At 36.0% G+C, this 15,990-nt stretch overlaps 1 protein-coding gene across 1 annotated transcript in view; it reads left to right on the top strand.

The window, feature by feature from the left end:
• Positions 1 to 10,796, top strand: part of NUP62CL (nucleoporin 62 C-terminal like) — a 40,473-nt gene extending 29,677 nt beyond the window's left edge. The window contains exon 8 of the mRNA XM_021678418.1: positions 10,702 to 10,796. Within this exon, the coding sequence (XP_021534093.1) occupies positions 10,702 to 10,796 (95 nt within the window). The remainder of the gene's footprint in view (positions 1 to 10,701) is intronic.
• The last annotated feature ends 5,194 nt before the right edge of the window (positions 10,797 to 15,990 follow it).

The following is a 15,990-nucleotide window of genomic DNA, read 5'->3' on the forward strand; positions in this document are numbered from 1 at the left end:
TTTTTTTTTTTTTTTTTTTTTTTTTTTTTTTTTTTTTTTTTAAGATTTTTTTTATTTATTTATTTGAGAGAGAGAGAACGAGAGACAGAGAGCACGAGAGGGAAGAGGGTCAGAGGGAGAAGCAGACCCCCCGCTGAGCAGGGAGCCCGATGCGGGACCCGATCCCGGGACTCCAGGATCATGACCTGAGCCGAAGGCAGTCGCTTAACCAACTGAGCCACCCAGGCGCCCGTGATCCATTTTTGAGTTAATTTTTCTTTAAGGTGTGAGGTTTAGATCAAGGTTCTTTTTTCCTTTTTTTTTGCCTATGGATATCCAATTGTTTCAACACCAGTTGTTGAAAAGACTATCCTTCCTCAATTGAATTGTTTTTGCACCTTTGTCAGCTACTAGTTTGACATATGGATCTTTTTCTGGGCTCTCTATCCCATAGATCTATATGTGTTTCCCTCCACTAATATCACTCTGTCTTCATTATTGTAGCTGTATAATAAGCCTTAATATCTGATAGAGGGATTCCTCTCACATTATTTTTTTTTCCATCAAGATTGTTTTGGCCATTTTAATTCCTTTGCCCTCTCATAAAAATTTGTTGGGATTTGATAGAAATTACATTAAACCTATAGATCAGTTTGGGGGAGAATTGACATTTTTACTATGTTGAATCTTCCCATCCATGAATGTGGCATGACTCACCATTTATTTAGGTTTTCTTTCATTTCTTTCATCAGCATTTTGTAATTTCCAGCACCCACATTATATATGTTTTGGTTTTATTAGATTTATACTTAACAATTTCATTTTATTTGTAGTGATGATAAATGGTATGTTTTAAATTTTGGTTTCCATATGTTCATTGCTAGCACATAAAAAATGCAATTTTGTTTTTATTTATTTTTATTTAAATTCAATAGCCAACATATAGTACATCATTAGTTTTTGATGTAGTATTCAGTGATTCATTAGTTGCGTATAACACCCAGTGCTCATCACATCATGTGCCCTCCTTAATACCCATCACCCAGTTATGCCATTCCCCCACCTACCTCCCTTTCCACAACTCTCAGTTTGTTTCCTGGAGTCAAGAGTCTCCAGGAAACAAACAGAGAAATCTCTGATTTCTTCCCATTCAGTTTTCCCTCCCTTCCTCTATGATCCTCTGCACTATTCCTTATGTTCCATATATGAGTGAAACCATACGATAATTGTCTTTCTCTGATTGACTTATTTCACTTAGCATAATACCCTCCAGTTCCATCCATGTCGATGTAAATGGTAGGTATTTATCCTTTATGATGGCTGAGTAATAGTCCATTGTATATATGAACCACATCTTCTTTATCCATTCATCTGTTGAAGGACATCTCGGCTCTTTCCACAGTTTGGCTATTGTGGACATCGCTGCTATGAACATTGGGGTGCAGGTGCCCCTTCTTTTCACTACATCTGTATCTTTGGCGTAAATACCCAGTAGTGCAATTGCTGGGTCGTAGGGTAGCTCTATTTTTAATTTTTTGAGGCACCTCCACACTGTTTTCCAAAGTGGCTGTCCAACTTGCATGCCCACCAACAGTGTAAGAGGGTTCCCCTTTCTCCACATCCTCGCCAACGTTTGTTGTTCCCTGTCTTGTTAATTTTAGCCTTTCTTGTATGTATGCTTTCTTGTATGTATGCTTGCTGAACTTCTTAGATCTAGGAATTTTTGTTTTGTTTCGTTTTGTTTTGTTTTTTCATTCCTTGGGATTTTCTACATAGGTAGTTATATCATCTGCAGATAGAGAAAGTTATTTCTTCCTTTCCAATCTGTATGCCATTTATTTCTTTTCCTCGCATTGCACTGGCTAGAACTTCCTGTACTATGTTGAGTAAGAGTTATGAGAGCAGACATCTTTGTCATGTTCCTAAGTTTCCATGGAAAGCCTTCACTCTTTCACTTTAAGTATGATGTTAGCTGTAGACTTTTCGTAGATGCTCTTTATCAAGTTTAGGTAATTCCATGCTCTTCCTGACTTGCTGAGAATTTTTATCATGAATAGGTAATGGATTTTGTCAAATGCTTTTTCTGCATCAATTGCTATAATTGTGTGTTTTTTCTTCTTTAACTTGTTGATATGGTGGATTGCATTGATATATTTTTTTAATTTAAATTTTGTTAGTTCTCATATAGTGCAATATTGCTTTCTGGAGTAGAATTCAGTGATTTATCACTTACATACAACACCAGTGCTCATCACAACAAGTGCCCTCTTTAATACCCATCATCCATCTAGCCCATCCCCCACCAACCTCCCTCCATCAATTCTCAGTTTGTTCTCTGTCGTTAAGAGTCACTTATGGCTTGTTTCCCTCTCTCTTTTTTCCCCCCTCCCATATGTTCATCTGTTTTGTTTCTTAAATTCCACAAGTGAGTGAAATAATATGGTATTTGTCTTTCTCTGACTGACTTATTTCACTTAGCATAATACACTCTAGCTCCATCCACATCATTGCAAATGGCAAGATTTCATTCTTTTTAATGGCTGAGTGAGACTCTGTTGTATATATATACCACATCTTCTTTATCCATTTAACGGTTGATGGACATTTGGACTCTCTCCATAGTTTGGCTATTGTTGATAATGCTGCTATAAACATTGGGGTGCATGTACCCCTTTGAATCTGTATTTTTGTATCCTTTGGGTAAATACCTAGTGAGAAATGGGCAGAAGACAGGAATAGACACTTTTCCAAAGGAGACATCCAAATGGCTGAGACACATGAAAAGATGTTCAACATCACTCATCATCAGGGAAATACAAGTCAAAACCACAATGAAATACCACCTCACACCTATCAGAATGGCTAAAATGAACAACACAACAGGTGTTGGCGAGGTTGTGGAGAAAGGGGAACCCTCTTGTACTGTTGGTGGGAATGCAAACTGTTGCAGCCACTCTGGAAAACAGTATGGGGGTTACTCACAAAGTTAAAAATAAGAACTACCCTAAGGTCCAGCAACTACACTACTAGGTATTTACCAAAAGGATACGTTGATAACATTTTTTAATGTTGAGTCAGCCTTAAATTTGTGGAGTAACTTCTACTTGGTCATGGTTTATAGTTTCTTTTGTACACTGTTGGATTCGGTTTGCTAGAATTTTCTGGAGGATTTTTAAGCGAGAGATTTTTAAATGTTCATGAGAGATTTTGGTCTGTAATTTCTCTTTTTGTGTACTATCATTTCTTGGTTTATTATTAGGGTAATACTGGCCTCTTTTTTTAGAAGAGTCTGAAGAATTGATTCTTCTTTAAGTATTTGGTAGAATTCTCCAGTGAAACCAGATGGCCCTGGATATTTCTTTTTTGGGAGGTTTTTAATTACAAACTCAATTTCTATAATGCTTCTAGGACTATTCAGATTATCTTGGTTGAATTTTCATAATTTATGGTTTTCTAGGAGTTGGTACAATTCTAAGTTGTTGAATTTATAAGCATAAAGTTGTTCTTAGAATTTCCTTTTGGTACTTTTAATGACCACAGGATCTGTGATGATCTGCCGTTTCATTCCTTATATTGGTGATTTGTGTTTTTTCTATTTTAATTTTTTTCTGTCTTGGTAGAGGTTAATCAATTTTATTGATTTTTTTTCCTCCAAAGAGTCAGCTTTTTGTTTCATTGATTTTTCTCTATAGTGTTCCTGTTTTCAATTTCATTGATAACCAGTCTTTATTATTTTCTTCCTTCTGCTTGCTTCAGGTTCATTTTGCTTGTCTTGTATTTTCTTAAGGTAGGAACTTAGATTATTGATTTGAGATCTCTCCTTGTCTCTAATAGTGTTCTCTTTTAAGGGCTTTTTGAAAATCAGCAGTTTTTAAACCTCAGTTGTCATCTCTAACCATCAGTTTTACTAATGGTTCTTTTACTTTCCATTATAAAGCTCCATGTTAACAAACATCTGCACATAGATACCCCAAAGGCACCTCAAATTAGACTTGTGTAAAACTAAACTCATTATCTTCACTCTCTCCTGGGCCTCCCAGATCAGTAACTCCTTCAACTTTTCTTTTTCTCAGCTAACAGTTGCTATTATTTACTCAGGGACTTAAGGTAAACAATTTCTATTTCTTCAGTAAGTGATGATGATTATACTTCTTAGTAGCTCCTGAATCTTTTCTTTTCAGTAGATTCCTCTCACTGTCTTATTTTAGGTCTTCTTCATCTACCACCTTGAAATTAGAGTATAAGTTTTTTAATAAGGTTTATGAAAAATAGCAGCTTCCCTGTCGACACCCCATTTCCCACCCCCTAGAAGCAATCACTTTCAATTATTTCACCTGTTTTTTAAAAATATTTCTATATCTCTAAATACCATGTATACTGTTACTTTTTAGTTTTTCCATTTTAGGCCTTCTGTACTGGCTTCCCCAAGTGGGAGGTAAGAATTTAACTCTTTAATACCACCTCATTTTATGTATATGTGTGTGTGTGTGCGCATGTGTGTGTGCAATACTATATACCACCATACTGCCCCCCAGTATATATGCATATTACATATAGAGAAGTAGATGCATGCATTTAAGCACACTTTTCTGTCATCTTACCAATACAGCCATATCATAAATTACACATAGAACAATATTGGTTTGAGTTACGATTGCATAAATGTTATTCACAGCCCAGCCATATAGCATATTATGTTGTCTTCTTTCTCTTTTTTAAGATTTATTTATTTATTTATTTTAGAGAGAGAGAGAGAGAGCAGGGGGAGGGGCAGAGAGAAAATCTCCAGCAGACTCCGCACTGAGCATGGAGCCCGATGTGGGGCTCAATCCCAGGACCCTGAGATCATGACCCAAGCTGAAATCAGGAGTCAGACGATTAACTGACTGAGCCACCCAGGCGCTCCTGTCTCAATTTTTTTTTTTACAAGTTTTTGTTTTCCTTTGAAGTTTATTTCATCATTTGCTAAATTTTCTATATACTTACCAGTAGGTAGTTCATTCTCTAATTCTATGCTTTTTCTTTAAATCCATCAATTTCACCTTCTTGGTTTCCTTTCTCCCAGAGCCCTCTAATCTCTAATCTATTATCTGGTATTGTTGCTCTCTTGGTTTACTACTCAGCTAGGTTCTTCCCTCTATAGCAATCTTGTATTCCATCTATTTCTTTGTTTCATGGCTCTTATACTTCTTATTTTGTGGTTTATTCTCTTGTTTTAGTATAACATGTAATCCATCAGCTTCCTGAAAGAGTGCATGGGAAGTAAATTTTTTGAGTATTGCATGTCTGAAAAGGTCTTTTTTTATTCAAGAATAATTAACATACTGTATTATGTTAGTTCCAGGTGTACAATATAAGGATTCCACAATTATATATATTTCTAAGTGCTCATCAAGATAAGTATACTCTTGGGGTGCCTGGGTGGCTCAGTTGGTTAAGCGACTGCCTTAAGATCAGGTCATGATCCTGGGGTCCTGGGATAGAGCCCTGCATTGGGTTCCCTGCTCAGTGGGGAGCCTGCTTCTCCCTCTCCCTCTGCTCTTCCCCCGCTCATGCTCTCTCTCTCAAATAAATAAATAACATCTTTAAAAAGATAAGTATACTCTTAATCCCTTTATCTATTTCACCCATCCCTGCCCCCACCTTCCTTCTGGCAACCACCTGTTTGTTCTCTGTAGTTGAGTCTTGTTTTTTGTCTCTTCTTTTTATTTGTTTTGTTTCTTAAATTCCACATATGAATGAAATCATATGATATTTGTCTTCTCTGACTGATTTCACTTAGTATAATGCCCTCTAGGACCATCCATGTTGTTGGAGATGGCAAGATTTCATTTTTATGGCTGAGTAATATTCCATAGTATATATACACCACATTTTCTTTATTCATTCATCTATCGATGGACACTAGGGTTGCTTCCACATCTTGGCTATTGTAAATAATGCTACAATAAACATAAGGGTGCATATGTCTTTTCAAATTACTGTTTTTGTTTTCTTTGGGGAGAGGTCTTTATTCTACCCTCACAATTGATAGTATTGGCTATCAAAATCTAGCTTGGAAATAATTTTCTCTTAAACATTTGAAAATGTTGTTCATTGTCTTCTAGATTGAGGTCCATTCTGACTCCTGAACATTTATGTGACCCCTTCATTTTCATGTTTTTTTTTTTTCCTATGGAAGATTTCAGGATCTTCCCCACAATACTGAAATACCAGATGACGTGCCTTTGTGTAGGTTTAATTCATCCATTAAGGTGGTATTCAGTGAGCTTTTCCAATCAAGAAACTAATTTCTATCAGTTTGGGGGAATTTTCTGGAATTAGGTTTCTGCTGTATTTTTGTTAAATTTTCTCAGATAAGTACTCAGCTTTTTATTCCAGTCTTTCTATTGATCTTTGCTTCCTGTCATAATTTTTAGTTTGCAAGAGCTTGTTGTATTGTTTTATGATTTGTGTATGTGTGTTTTAAATAGCATCCAGTTCTTATTTCATGGATACAGTATCTTCTCTCTGACGATATTAATGATTTTTAAAAATGTTTTATTCTTCCTGGGGCGCCTGGGTGGCTCAGTTGGTAAAGCATCTGCCTTAGGCTTGGGTCATATTCTCAGGGTCCTGGGATCAAGCGTCACGTCGGGCTCCCTGCTCAGTGGGGAGTCAGCTTCTCCCTCTGTCTCTGCCCCTCTCCCTGCTCATGCTCTCTCCCTGTCTCAAATAAATAAATAAAATCTTTAAAAAATGTTTTAGTTTTCCTGGTTTGTTTCTTCCAGCTTTCTTTATCTTTCAATTTTGTTTTGGTCTTACTATTTATTTATTATTTATTTATTTATTTATTTATTTGAGAGAGAGAGCAAGGAGAGGGTGAGAAATGGAGACAATCCCAAGCAGACTATGTGCTGAGCATAAAGTCCAACATGGGGCTCAGTGCCACAACCCTGAGATCATGACCTAAGCCGAAACCAAGAGTCAGACGCTTAACCTGCTGGGCCACCAAGGTGCCCCTGGTCTTTCTTCTATTAGAGATATTCCTCAACTATCTGGTGATTCTTGGTTTTCCATTTATATTCAGGAATAGACACTAAATTGTAGGTAGGTCTTGCTAACTTACTATAGGATAAATTGGCAAGGCCTTTTTATTGGAGGATCTCCAACCATTACCTTTAGGATATTTAGGATTTTTCTCTTGAGTTGGTCATATTCTCCAAAGAAGAATCTTCCAACTCTTGGCTAGAGATTAATAAACCTAGTGGCAATCCAGTAAGTTCTTGGGGCTGTTAGAGAAGGGATTGGGGCTCAATGTTCAGCTTGTAGACTTTTATTTCATCCCTTACAAACTTTCACTTAATCCCTATTTTTGTACAGATTCCTTGTTCTCAATTCTCCCTGGTATCCCTGAGCCACAGCCCATCTGGTTTACCCTCTCTAAAGAAAAGTCCTCTGCTGGCCTTGGGTAGGGAGAATCACCCAGATGTAGAATGTGGAGGAATAGAGGGATCTGCCTCTTAATCATTCATATTTCTGCTTACATCCCCACTTTCAGCACCACTTTGAATTACCTAATTGTGCTAATTCTAAATCCTTTTAGCATTCTACCACCACCATCATCATTCCTTGCTAAAATTTATGGTTGAAAATATTTCCCTTGTTTAATTTGCATTCCTCTGGTTACCAGTGAGGATGAGTATTTTAAAAATATTTATAAACAATTTGTATTTCATTTTCTGAGTTGCTTATTTGTGTCTTTTGACCATTTCTTCAGGATATTTTTTTTCTCCAACTGCCCCAATTGTTTTTCTAAAAGGAAAATAAGAGGTATACTATAGCAGTGTTTATGAAAGTACATTGTTTCCTTTGATCATGAATTTAATATTATCTATTAATATTTATATATATAACTTAAAATAAAAATAGTTATAGTAGAAAGCTGTGTCAGGATTTAATGACCAACTTGCTTATTTTCATAACTTTATATGAAAGTCTTTAATCTTTACCTAAAATATTTGCAAGTAGGCTTAGGTGAAGAAAACTTCTGTCCCATACACAGACTAGGACTGGCTGGAAGCAGTTTTACCAGAATCTTCTGGAGGGAAGTGGTTTTTAAGAAATATTTTATGTATTTTAAAGTTTTGATTTATTTATTTGACAGAGAGAGACACAGCAAGAGAGGGAACACAGCAGGGGGAGTGGGGGAGGGAGAAACAAGCTCTCCCCGGAGCAGGGAGCCCGATGCGGGGCTCGATCCCAGGACCCTGGGATCATGACCTGAGCCGAAGGCAGAAGCCCAACGACTGAGCCACCCAGATGCCCCTAAGAAATATTTTAAACACACAAAACTATCATCTTAACCAATGGCTGTTTAAAGCTCAGAGTTGTGCAAACATTAGACAATCCATTTGAAAACATTTCCATTACCCTAAAAAATTCCCTCTTGCCTGTTGGTAGTTGATCCCTGTTCCTGCCACTAGTCTACTTTTTCTGTCTTCAGAGATTTGTATTTTCTGGAGAGTTTATATAAACGGAATCATATCATATGTGGCCTTTGTTGTCTGGCTAAATGATTTCAAGTTTCATCTATGTTGTAACATGTAGCAGTACTTCATTCCATTTTATTGCTGTGTATCATTCCAGTGTGTGGATATCCACATTTTGCTTATCTATTCATCAGTCGATTGACATTTGGGTTTTATTTTCCAAATATAATTTTGCTCTTATAGGTCCATAATGCACCTTGAGTTGATTTTTGTGCAGAGTTAAGAGGTAGGGATTCAACTTCATTTTCATGTAGGTATCCAGTTGTCCCCGCACCATTTGTTGCAAAAGACTATGTTTTCCCCCACTGAATTGCCTTATCACCTTCATCAAAAATGATTGACCATAAATATAAGGTTTTATTTCCGGACTTTCTGTTCCATTGATCTCTATGGCTATCCTATGCCAGTATTACACCATCTTGATTAATGTAGCTTTGTAGTAAGTTTTAAAATTGTGTAGTGTAATTCTTGCAATTTAGTCTTCTTTTTCAAGATTGCTTTGCTATTCTGGGTCCTTTCCATGTATATTTTGAAGCTTTTCTATTTCTACAAAAATAGCCTGCTGGAATTTTCATAGGGATTACAGTGAATTTGTAGATCAACCTGTGAGGGATTGCCATCTTACTACTGTGGAGTCTTTCAGTCCATGAACATGGGATATCTCTTCATTTCTTTAGATCTTCTTAATTTCTCTTAGTGATGTTTTGTATTTTTTGGTGTACAGGTCTTATACTTCATTTGATAGGGGTTTATTTCTAAGTGTTTTAATTCTTTTTGATGCTGTTGTGAATGGAATTGCTTTCTTAATTTCATTTTCATATTGTCCAGTACAGTTCATTTTAATCTCAAAATGTGTATCGTGTATTTCCCCCAAATTCTGACTATTACTGGCATTTATCTTCTAGTATGGTGTATTATTTCATAGGCCTACAGGAACCAATCACCGATGCATGTCATGGGAACTGAACTCTGGGCAGTTAAGTGTGTAGGTGCAGTTTTTGCCCTCAAATAATGAAACTCCTAAAAAATTTAAAGTATGTCAATATAGAAATAGTCCTGAGAATTCAATTTGAAGACATGACAAAATGTTTATAGTAGAGCTCTCTTAATAATGCTGGCTTGTGTTGCTCGACATTTCATTGATTTTTAAAATTTTTATAAATGTACTCCTTTGCACTTAATACATTATCAATCAGCAAATTAAGTAGATTTTGCTTATGTTGACACTTCCGGCCTCAAGTTAATGGTTTGTTATAGTGCTCGTTGTGCTTCTATCACATTGAAAAATGTTATTTAGTGGTAAAAAAAAAAATTGCACCCTGTAGTTATTAGAAGAAAAAGGAGATGTATTTTGCCAGGCTCAATGTACACTGTTTTTCTAGCCTTTCAGTAGACAACCATCATTTAAAATACTTGTTCTTAAGGTGTGATCTTGCAAAATGCCTGTATGTCATAAGATAGGATGATGTATTCTTATACTTTAAAACTGAATAACATTGGGGCTTTTCCAATTGGCTGAAGAAAACTAAAGTATATTGTTTCAAATTTTTAGTTTTTCTCTTGTAAAGTTTTTATTTTAAATATTTGGCACCAGCTATTGCTTATTGACTAGTAAGCATTAATGAACACTAACACAAATGACCAACTGCACCTTAATAGAAAAATCTAGATTATCATGCTTACTTTGACAGTTTATTTTTACTACAGAATGTTGCTGTTTTATATGGTAAAATTAATGGTATTTTGTGTTGCTCTGCCCCTGAGCAAATTGAGGACCACCAAGTTAAGTAAATCATTAGAAAGGGACAGAAATGTGAATATACTATGTGTACTAATTTGCTTATGGACAGCAAAGACCTCTACCAAAATCTATACCCTCAATTTAATGACCACCTTGTATAGCACTTTGAAGCTGTAATGAGTAAAAAGCAGTTCTCACTTCTCTTCAACAAAATATAAATGTCAAGTAGACGGTTATTTACCAGAAAATTAGAGCAAATCAAGAAGAGTCTTGTTCACTGTTTTTATAGTTTCTAAACAGATAGATGATTTTTTCCCTGTATATTCTAATACTTAAAGCTATTAAATAAAATTGATGTTTTATAAATCATGTTGAAGTGAGAATGTAAGCTATTAGGTTCCTGGGACATTTTGAGCTCGGATTAATGATGCATGACTTTTCCTCCTGTAGGCATGCTGCAAAGGAAAGTAGAAGAGGTAACACAGGTTTTTGAGGATCATCGTCGTGCAGAGCAAGAACACAATATCAGAATTGCTTTTGATTGAATGACCGTATCTTCAGCATGTTGTTTTGGGATTATACATTATCTACAAATTGTGGTGGTGTGAAATAGAGTAGTATTCACAATTAATTACTTAATCTTTGGTTGCAATGAAGTTTGCATGTGGTTGTTTTTTTTTTTTTTTTTTCCATTTAAATATTGTGCTGTTGAGAATTAAACTGTAGTTTGGCTTGTAGTATTAGCAAATCATAACTATGTTAGCCCTCTTGGCTCTAGGCAGCAACCTATTAGATATTGACTCCATGTGTGTAATTCGTATCTTAAACTCTCCTAGATTCCATATTCTACCATCAGCACACATTGTCCTTCTTCCTTTAAACGGATCATCGAGAAATGTTTGCCAAGAAATAGATGCCAGCCAGCCTTTACTGGGTCCCTGTTAACTTTCAACATATAGTGCTAGATACTGTAGTCTTTTTCCTCAAAGGAACTTACTGTCTAGTTTGAGATATAATTAATGCCTGTCTGTATGAAAACAGTATAGATAATACAAAGAAGTGTGTTATAAATTACAGAAAGTGTGCTGTAGAAATTCAGAGAAGAAGAAACATTAGAGTGGATTTAGGTCTTAGGTTATTTTTCGAAGGGTAAGGTTCAGGCAATTCATTTATTTTTGATGTACAGATAACCTGGTATTTTATTTGGTTTTAGCATATGACTTATAGTTGCTGGCTTTTGTGTATTTGTTTGTTTTTCAAGAAAAAGCCTTGTTCTTAGCTTGGGAACAGTCTGATCTCTTGTGTTGCATGTTTTACCTAAGTCATAAATAAAGGTGATATTCTAAAAAATAAATGTATAACATGAAAGCAAACTTATTTAAAAGTTCGTGAGTGACTAGAGCTTAGTTGCCTGTAACTACTGAGCTAAATTTCTGTAATACTGACTGCACATGACCATCCTGAGGGGTACATATTACAGGAAGAAAATATCCTTGAAATGAGTATTAGTGATTTTTACCACCTTATATGTAAACTAAATATCAGTTTACATGGCCTTTTCATTCCTACCCAAACTTCTCAAAGTAGCAGTTTATCAGGTAAGTGTTTGTTACCACTCAAAACTTTAGAATATGAAAATAATCCAGAGATCATTTAATTTTGTGGATGATTTCTGTAGGTAAAGAGCTTTGGACTATAATTTTGGTTAATCTCCAGTTTTTGAGCCTAGTGTTATTTCTGTTATACCCTAGATAAAGACATTTTCCTTATTGTTTTTGGAGATTTAACTCTTATAAAGTAGTTGGTGTATGAATTAAGTTCTACATTCAGTAAAAGGTACATGGTATGTTAGAGGAAACACCGGATTTAGTCTTGTCCCTACTTAATTAACTGGACAAATAATTTCATTTGGGGCATCATCTTTCATCTATCCCATGAAAGCATTTAGCCATATGAATAAGGTCTCTCTAAGTAAAAGAAACACGTTTTCATTTCTCTGAAGTTTTGTGATTCCTTTATGTCCTTTCACAAATGATACATTACTCTAAAGTTCCTCAGTAAAATAAGAGAGGCTCAAGTACTCCTACTGAATTTGCACGGGGAGTTCTAGGGTTGTTTTTTTTTTTTTTTTTCCAGGACATAGAAGAACAGTGGGTGGAGAGTGGCTTCCATATCAATACAGTTAACAATGTAAGATTTACTGGTAGATCTCAGTGTACTGTCTGGAATCTGGAGCCTTGGACTAATTCATCTCTAAGGTTCCTTCTGACTTGGGTTCTAACATGTGTCTAGAAGACATGACACTGTTGAACAAATGTTAATTAAAAGATCACAAATAATCCATGTTAAGGCAACATTTTTGTTAGGTACTGGAGTCTTGAGCCTCTCCTAACCATTATTAAAGACCAGCTAGGATATCAGCTGAAGGAAGAGTTCTTAAATTTGTTGTGTTCTTAAATTTGACACTTTTAGACTTTTCTTCGCCCTTTGAAAAAGATGCTATATTTATTTTCTCTTTAATAGCATTTATGCTATCTCATTTGGGGAATTTGAAAGACATGCACAATTGATTACTCTTAATATTGGATGAGTGATGCTATCCCTCTTCTAGAGAAGATTTTTGGTTTTAGCATCTTCTTCCATATCTGGAAATTATAATTGCTTCATAATGTATTCATCAGAAGTGTGCTGCGAACAAAGCACCTAAAAAGGACAAACACTGAAAATATGTCTATGTTAAGGAAGAACTTCTGGCTTAATTAAATGAACCTTATTAAATTGTCAGAAAGACAAATGAGGCATATTTTTCAGTTTGTCACAAATTCTTCTGGGGTGAAATTGTGAAATTACCTCATGGTAGGATCTCTGTACTCATGAATAACATCTAGAACTCTCAAAGCTTTTTATAAACTGTCTCAAAGCTTTTATACACTGTCTCCCTTTTAAAGCAGGGAAAGGCATGCTGTGGGAAATGGAATAGCTATTATTCCACAGTTAATAAGTTTGGCAGAGCTAGAAATAGCCTGTTTTTCCTTCTAGTGCAGTTTTCTGAATGTTTGTCCCTTGGCACCAACCACTGGGACTGGTTACAGTTATACACAGATACAGAGAGTACTTCCTCATGACCTTGCTTTCAAGTTGCAATTCCACCCTACATGTCTTTTTAGCCATTTATTCTCCACTCATCCCACCTACTGGATTCCTAATGAAGTGTGTATCACTTCTGTGCCAGTAGGATGGCTGTCTTATTAGAAGGTGTGTACATGTCTGGTGTGATGATCAGTGTAGTATTTGTTCCACCCTTTGCCACTTCCCCAGGGGGCAAAACACACCAGCAACTTCGGCCAATTTTCCCATCTACTTAGTGATTGATGCGTCAGTTGGACAGTTTGGTTGAGCAGCAGAATTCAGCCTCACCACCACATAGGATTTACCTGGTACAGGCTTTGGTGGGATCCATGCTTTGTGTATGCTTACATTCTGTCTATGCTCTTGTGCCAAAGTCACAAAATAGTACATGTTATATCAGCATTCGTTCACCCGTGCACTTCAAGAACACAGTCATTTGCATATAACAGGTTTTGGATAACTCAAATGCTTTCCATGACCTTTTCAATCTGTAAGAAGTTCTTAGGATAGGAAGCACGATGTCTTCCAGTAACTGCTCTTTGGTCTTACCCTCTAACTTGAGCATGGAAGTACAGAAAGTTTGGATAAGTTCTACCGGATAACAGAATATTTGCTCATAGATGACTGCCTATCAAGTGACTTTAAAACCATACTTTTACATAACACTTGATAGTCACCCTGTTCAGAGGTACTATCCCAATTTTACAGGTGAGGAAACTGGCCTAGGCCAGTTAAAAAGAAACTTAGTGAAACTTACATAGTCTTGTAACTTGCCAAAGCTAAGGCTCAAGTCCAGACTGCCTGCTATGTTGTCTCTAACTGTGGGAACTGAGAAATCCAAATAGTGTGTTCCCCAAACACATGATTTTTTTCTTTTTTAATTCTTTGTGGTACAAGAAGCATTCCCTTTAATAAAAAAAAATATTATCGACTCGGTAATACATATGATCATGTGATTCAAAAATCAAAGGGTACAAAAAGTGAGTTTTTCCCCATCTTTTTCGCTAACCATCCAGCTCCCCTACCTGGAAGCATTCACTTATCACCGGTCTATAGGTTTTCCCAGAGGTATTTGATGCATACACAAGCAAATACATACATATAATCCCCCCATTTTTTTTTTACACAAATGGAAGCATACTATAGATACTGTTCTGCACCTGGCTATTGCACTAAATATAGTTTATATTGTTCAGTAGCAGTCCACAGAGAACTTAGTCATCTTTGGGACTGCTGCATAGTTTTCCATCGAATGGATTTATTACATTTGTGGGTATTTAAATTGTTTGCAACATTTTGTTATAAACAATGTCGCAGTAAATAATTTTATATATAAAATATATACCTACGTATTTGTATATGTGTGTGAAATACACATAAAATACATATGTACATATACATATTATACATACTCACACACATACTTGAGGATATATAGTATTGAGGATACTATTCATAGAGGTTGAATTTCTGTTCTAAAGGGAATGGAGATTTATGGTTTCAATTGTATCCTCACATTACCTTCCATAGAGGTTGTACCAATTTATGTTCCTACCAACAGTGTAATGAGAGTGCTTAATCTCCCACAATCTCAACAAAAGTAATGTACCCTCAAACTTCTGGATCTTTACTAATCTTGTAGGTGAAAATGTTATTTTAGTGTACTTTTTAAAAATAAACTATTTTTTAGAACAGTTTTAGATATACATAAAAGTTGTATTGTACAGAGTTCTGTATACCTCCACTCAGTTAAGCTTAAGTGTTAACATCTTATATAACTCTGGTATATTTGTCACATCTAATGAATCTTATTAACTAAAGTGCATAATTTATTCATATTTTTTTAGTTTTTACCTAGAGCCCTTTTTCTGTGCCAGAGTCCCATGCAGGATACCACATTACATTTAGTCATTATGTCTTCTTTGGTTCCTTCGGCTGACAGATTCTCAGACTTTCCACGTTTTTGATGACCTGTACAGTTTTGAGGAGTACAGGTCATGTATTTTATAGTCAGTGTACTTTGAAATTTCCATCGCACTTATAAGTGAGATTGGACTTCTTTTCATATACTTAGGGACATTTGTATTTCCATTTCTGGGAACTCAGAGCCCATGGTCTTAACCACTATGCTATACCTCTCTCTTGATTCAACATAATTATCAACAAAACATTCATACGGACTTCTGATTCTCAGGGTAGGAAGTACAATGTCTCGTAAGCTTCTGTTACAGATAGAGGAGAACCATTAATGCAGGTGATGTGGTCAAACTTGTGTCTGATCACGGGCTAGACTGCAGAAGATGGACCTGGGGCCCGACCGGAAACAGCAGGTAGGCCGGATAGTAAGTCCTTGAAAGCCGAAGCAGGGTAAATAGGCATACATTGGAGGAAAAGTAGAGGAGCCAGGATTTGGATGAGACAGTCAGGAAGTCTCAGGTGACTCCTAGCTTTATGAGCTGGATATTTTGGGTGCTGCCGTTAACCCGTAGGAGAAACATTTGAACAATTTACAACATACCCCTTACTCAGTAGGTATTTTCTCTTTCCGTTTCTTTAGCTCTGAGCGACTACAATTCCCAGAGCCCCGCACTCCACCACAATCCCCTTAGA

The sequence above is a fragment of the Neomonachus schauinslandi genome, chromosome X, assembly GCF_002201575.2.
Source record: "Neomonachus schauinslandi chromosome X, ASM220157v2, whole genome shotgun sequence".
Classification (NCBI taxonomy): Eukaryota; Metazoa; Chordata; class Mammalia; order Carnivora; family Phocidae; genus Neomonachus; species Neomonachus schauinslandi.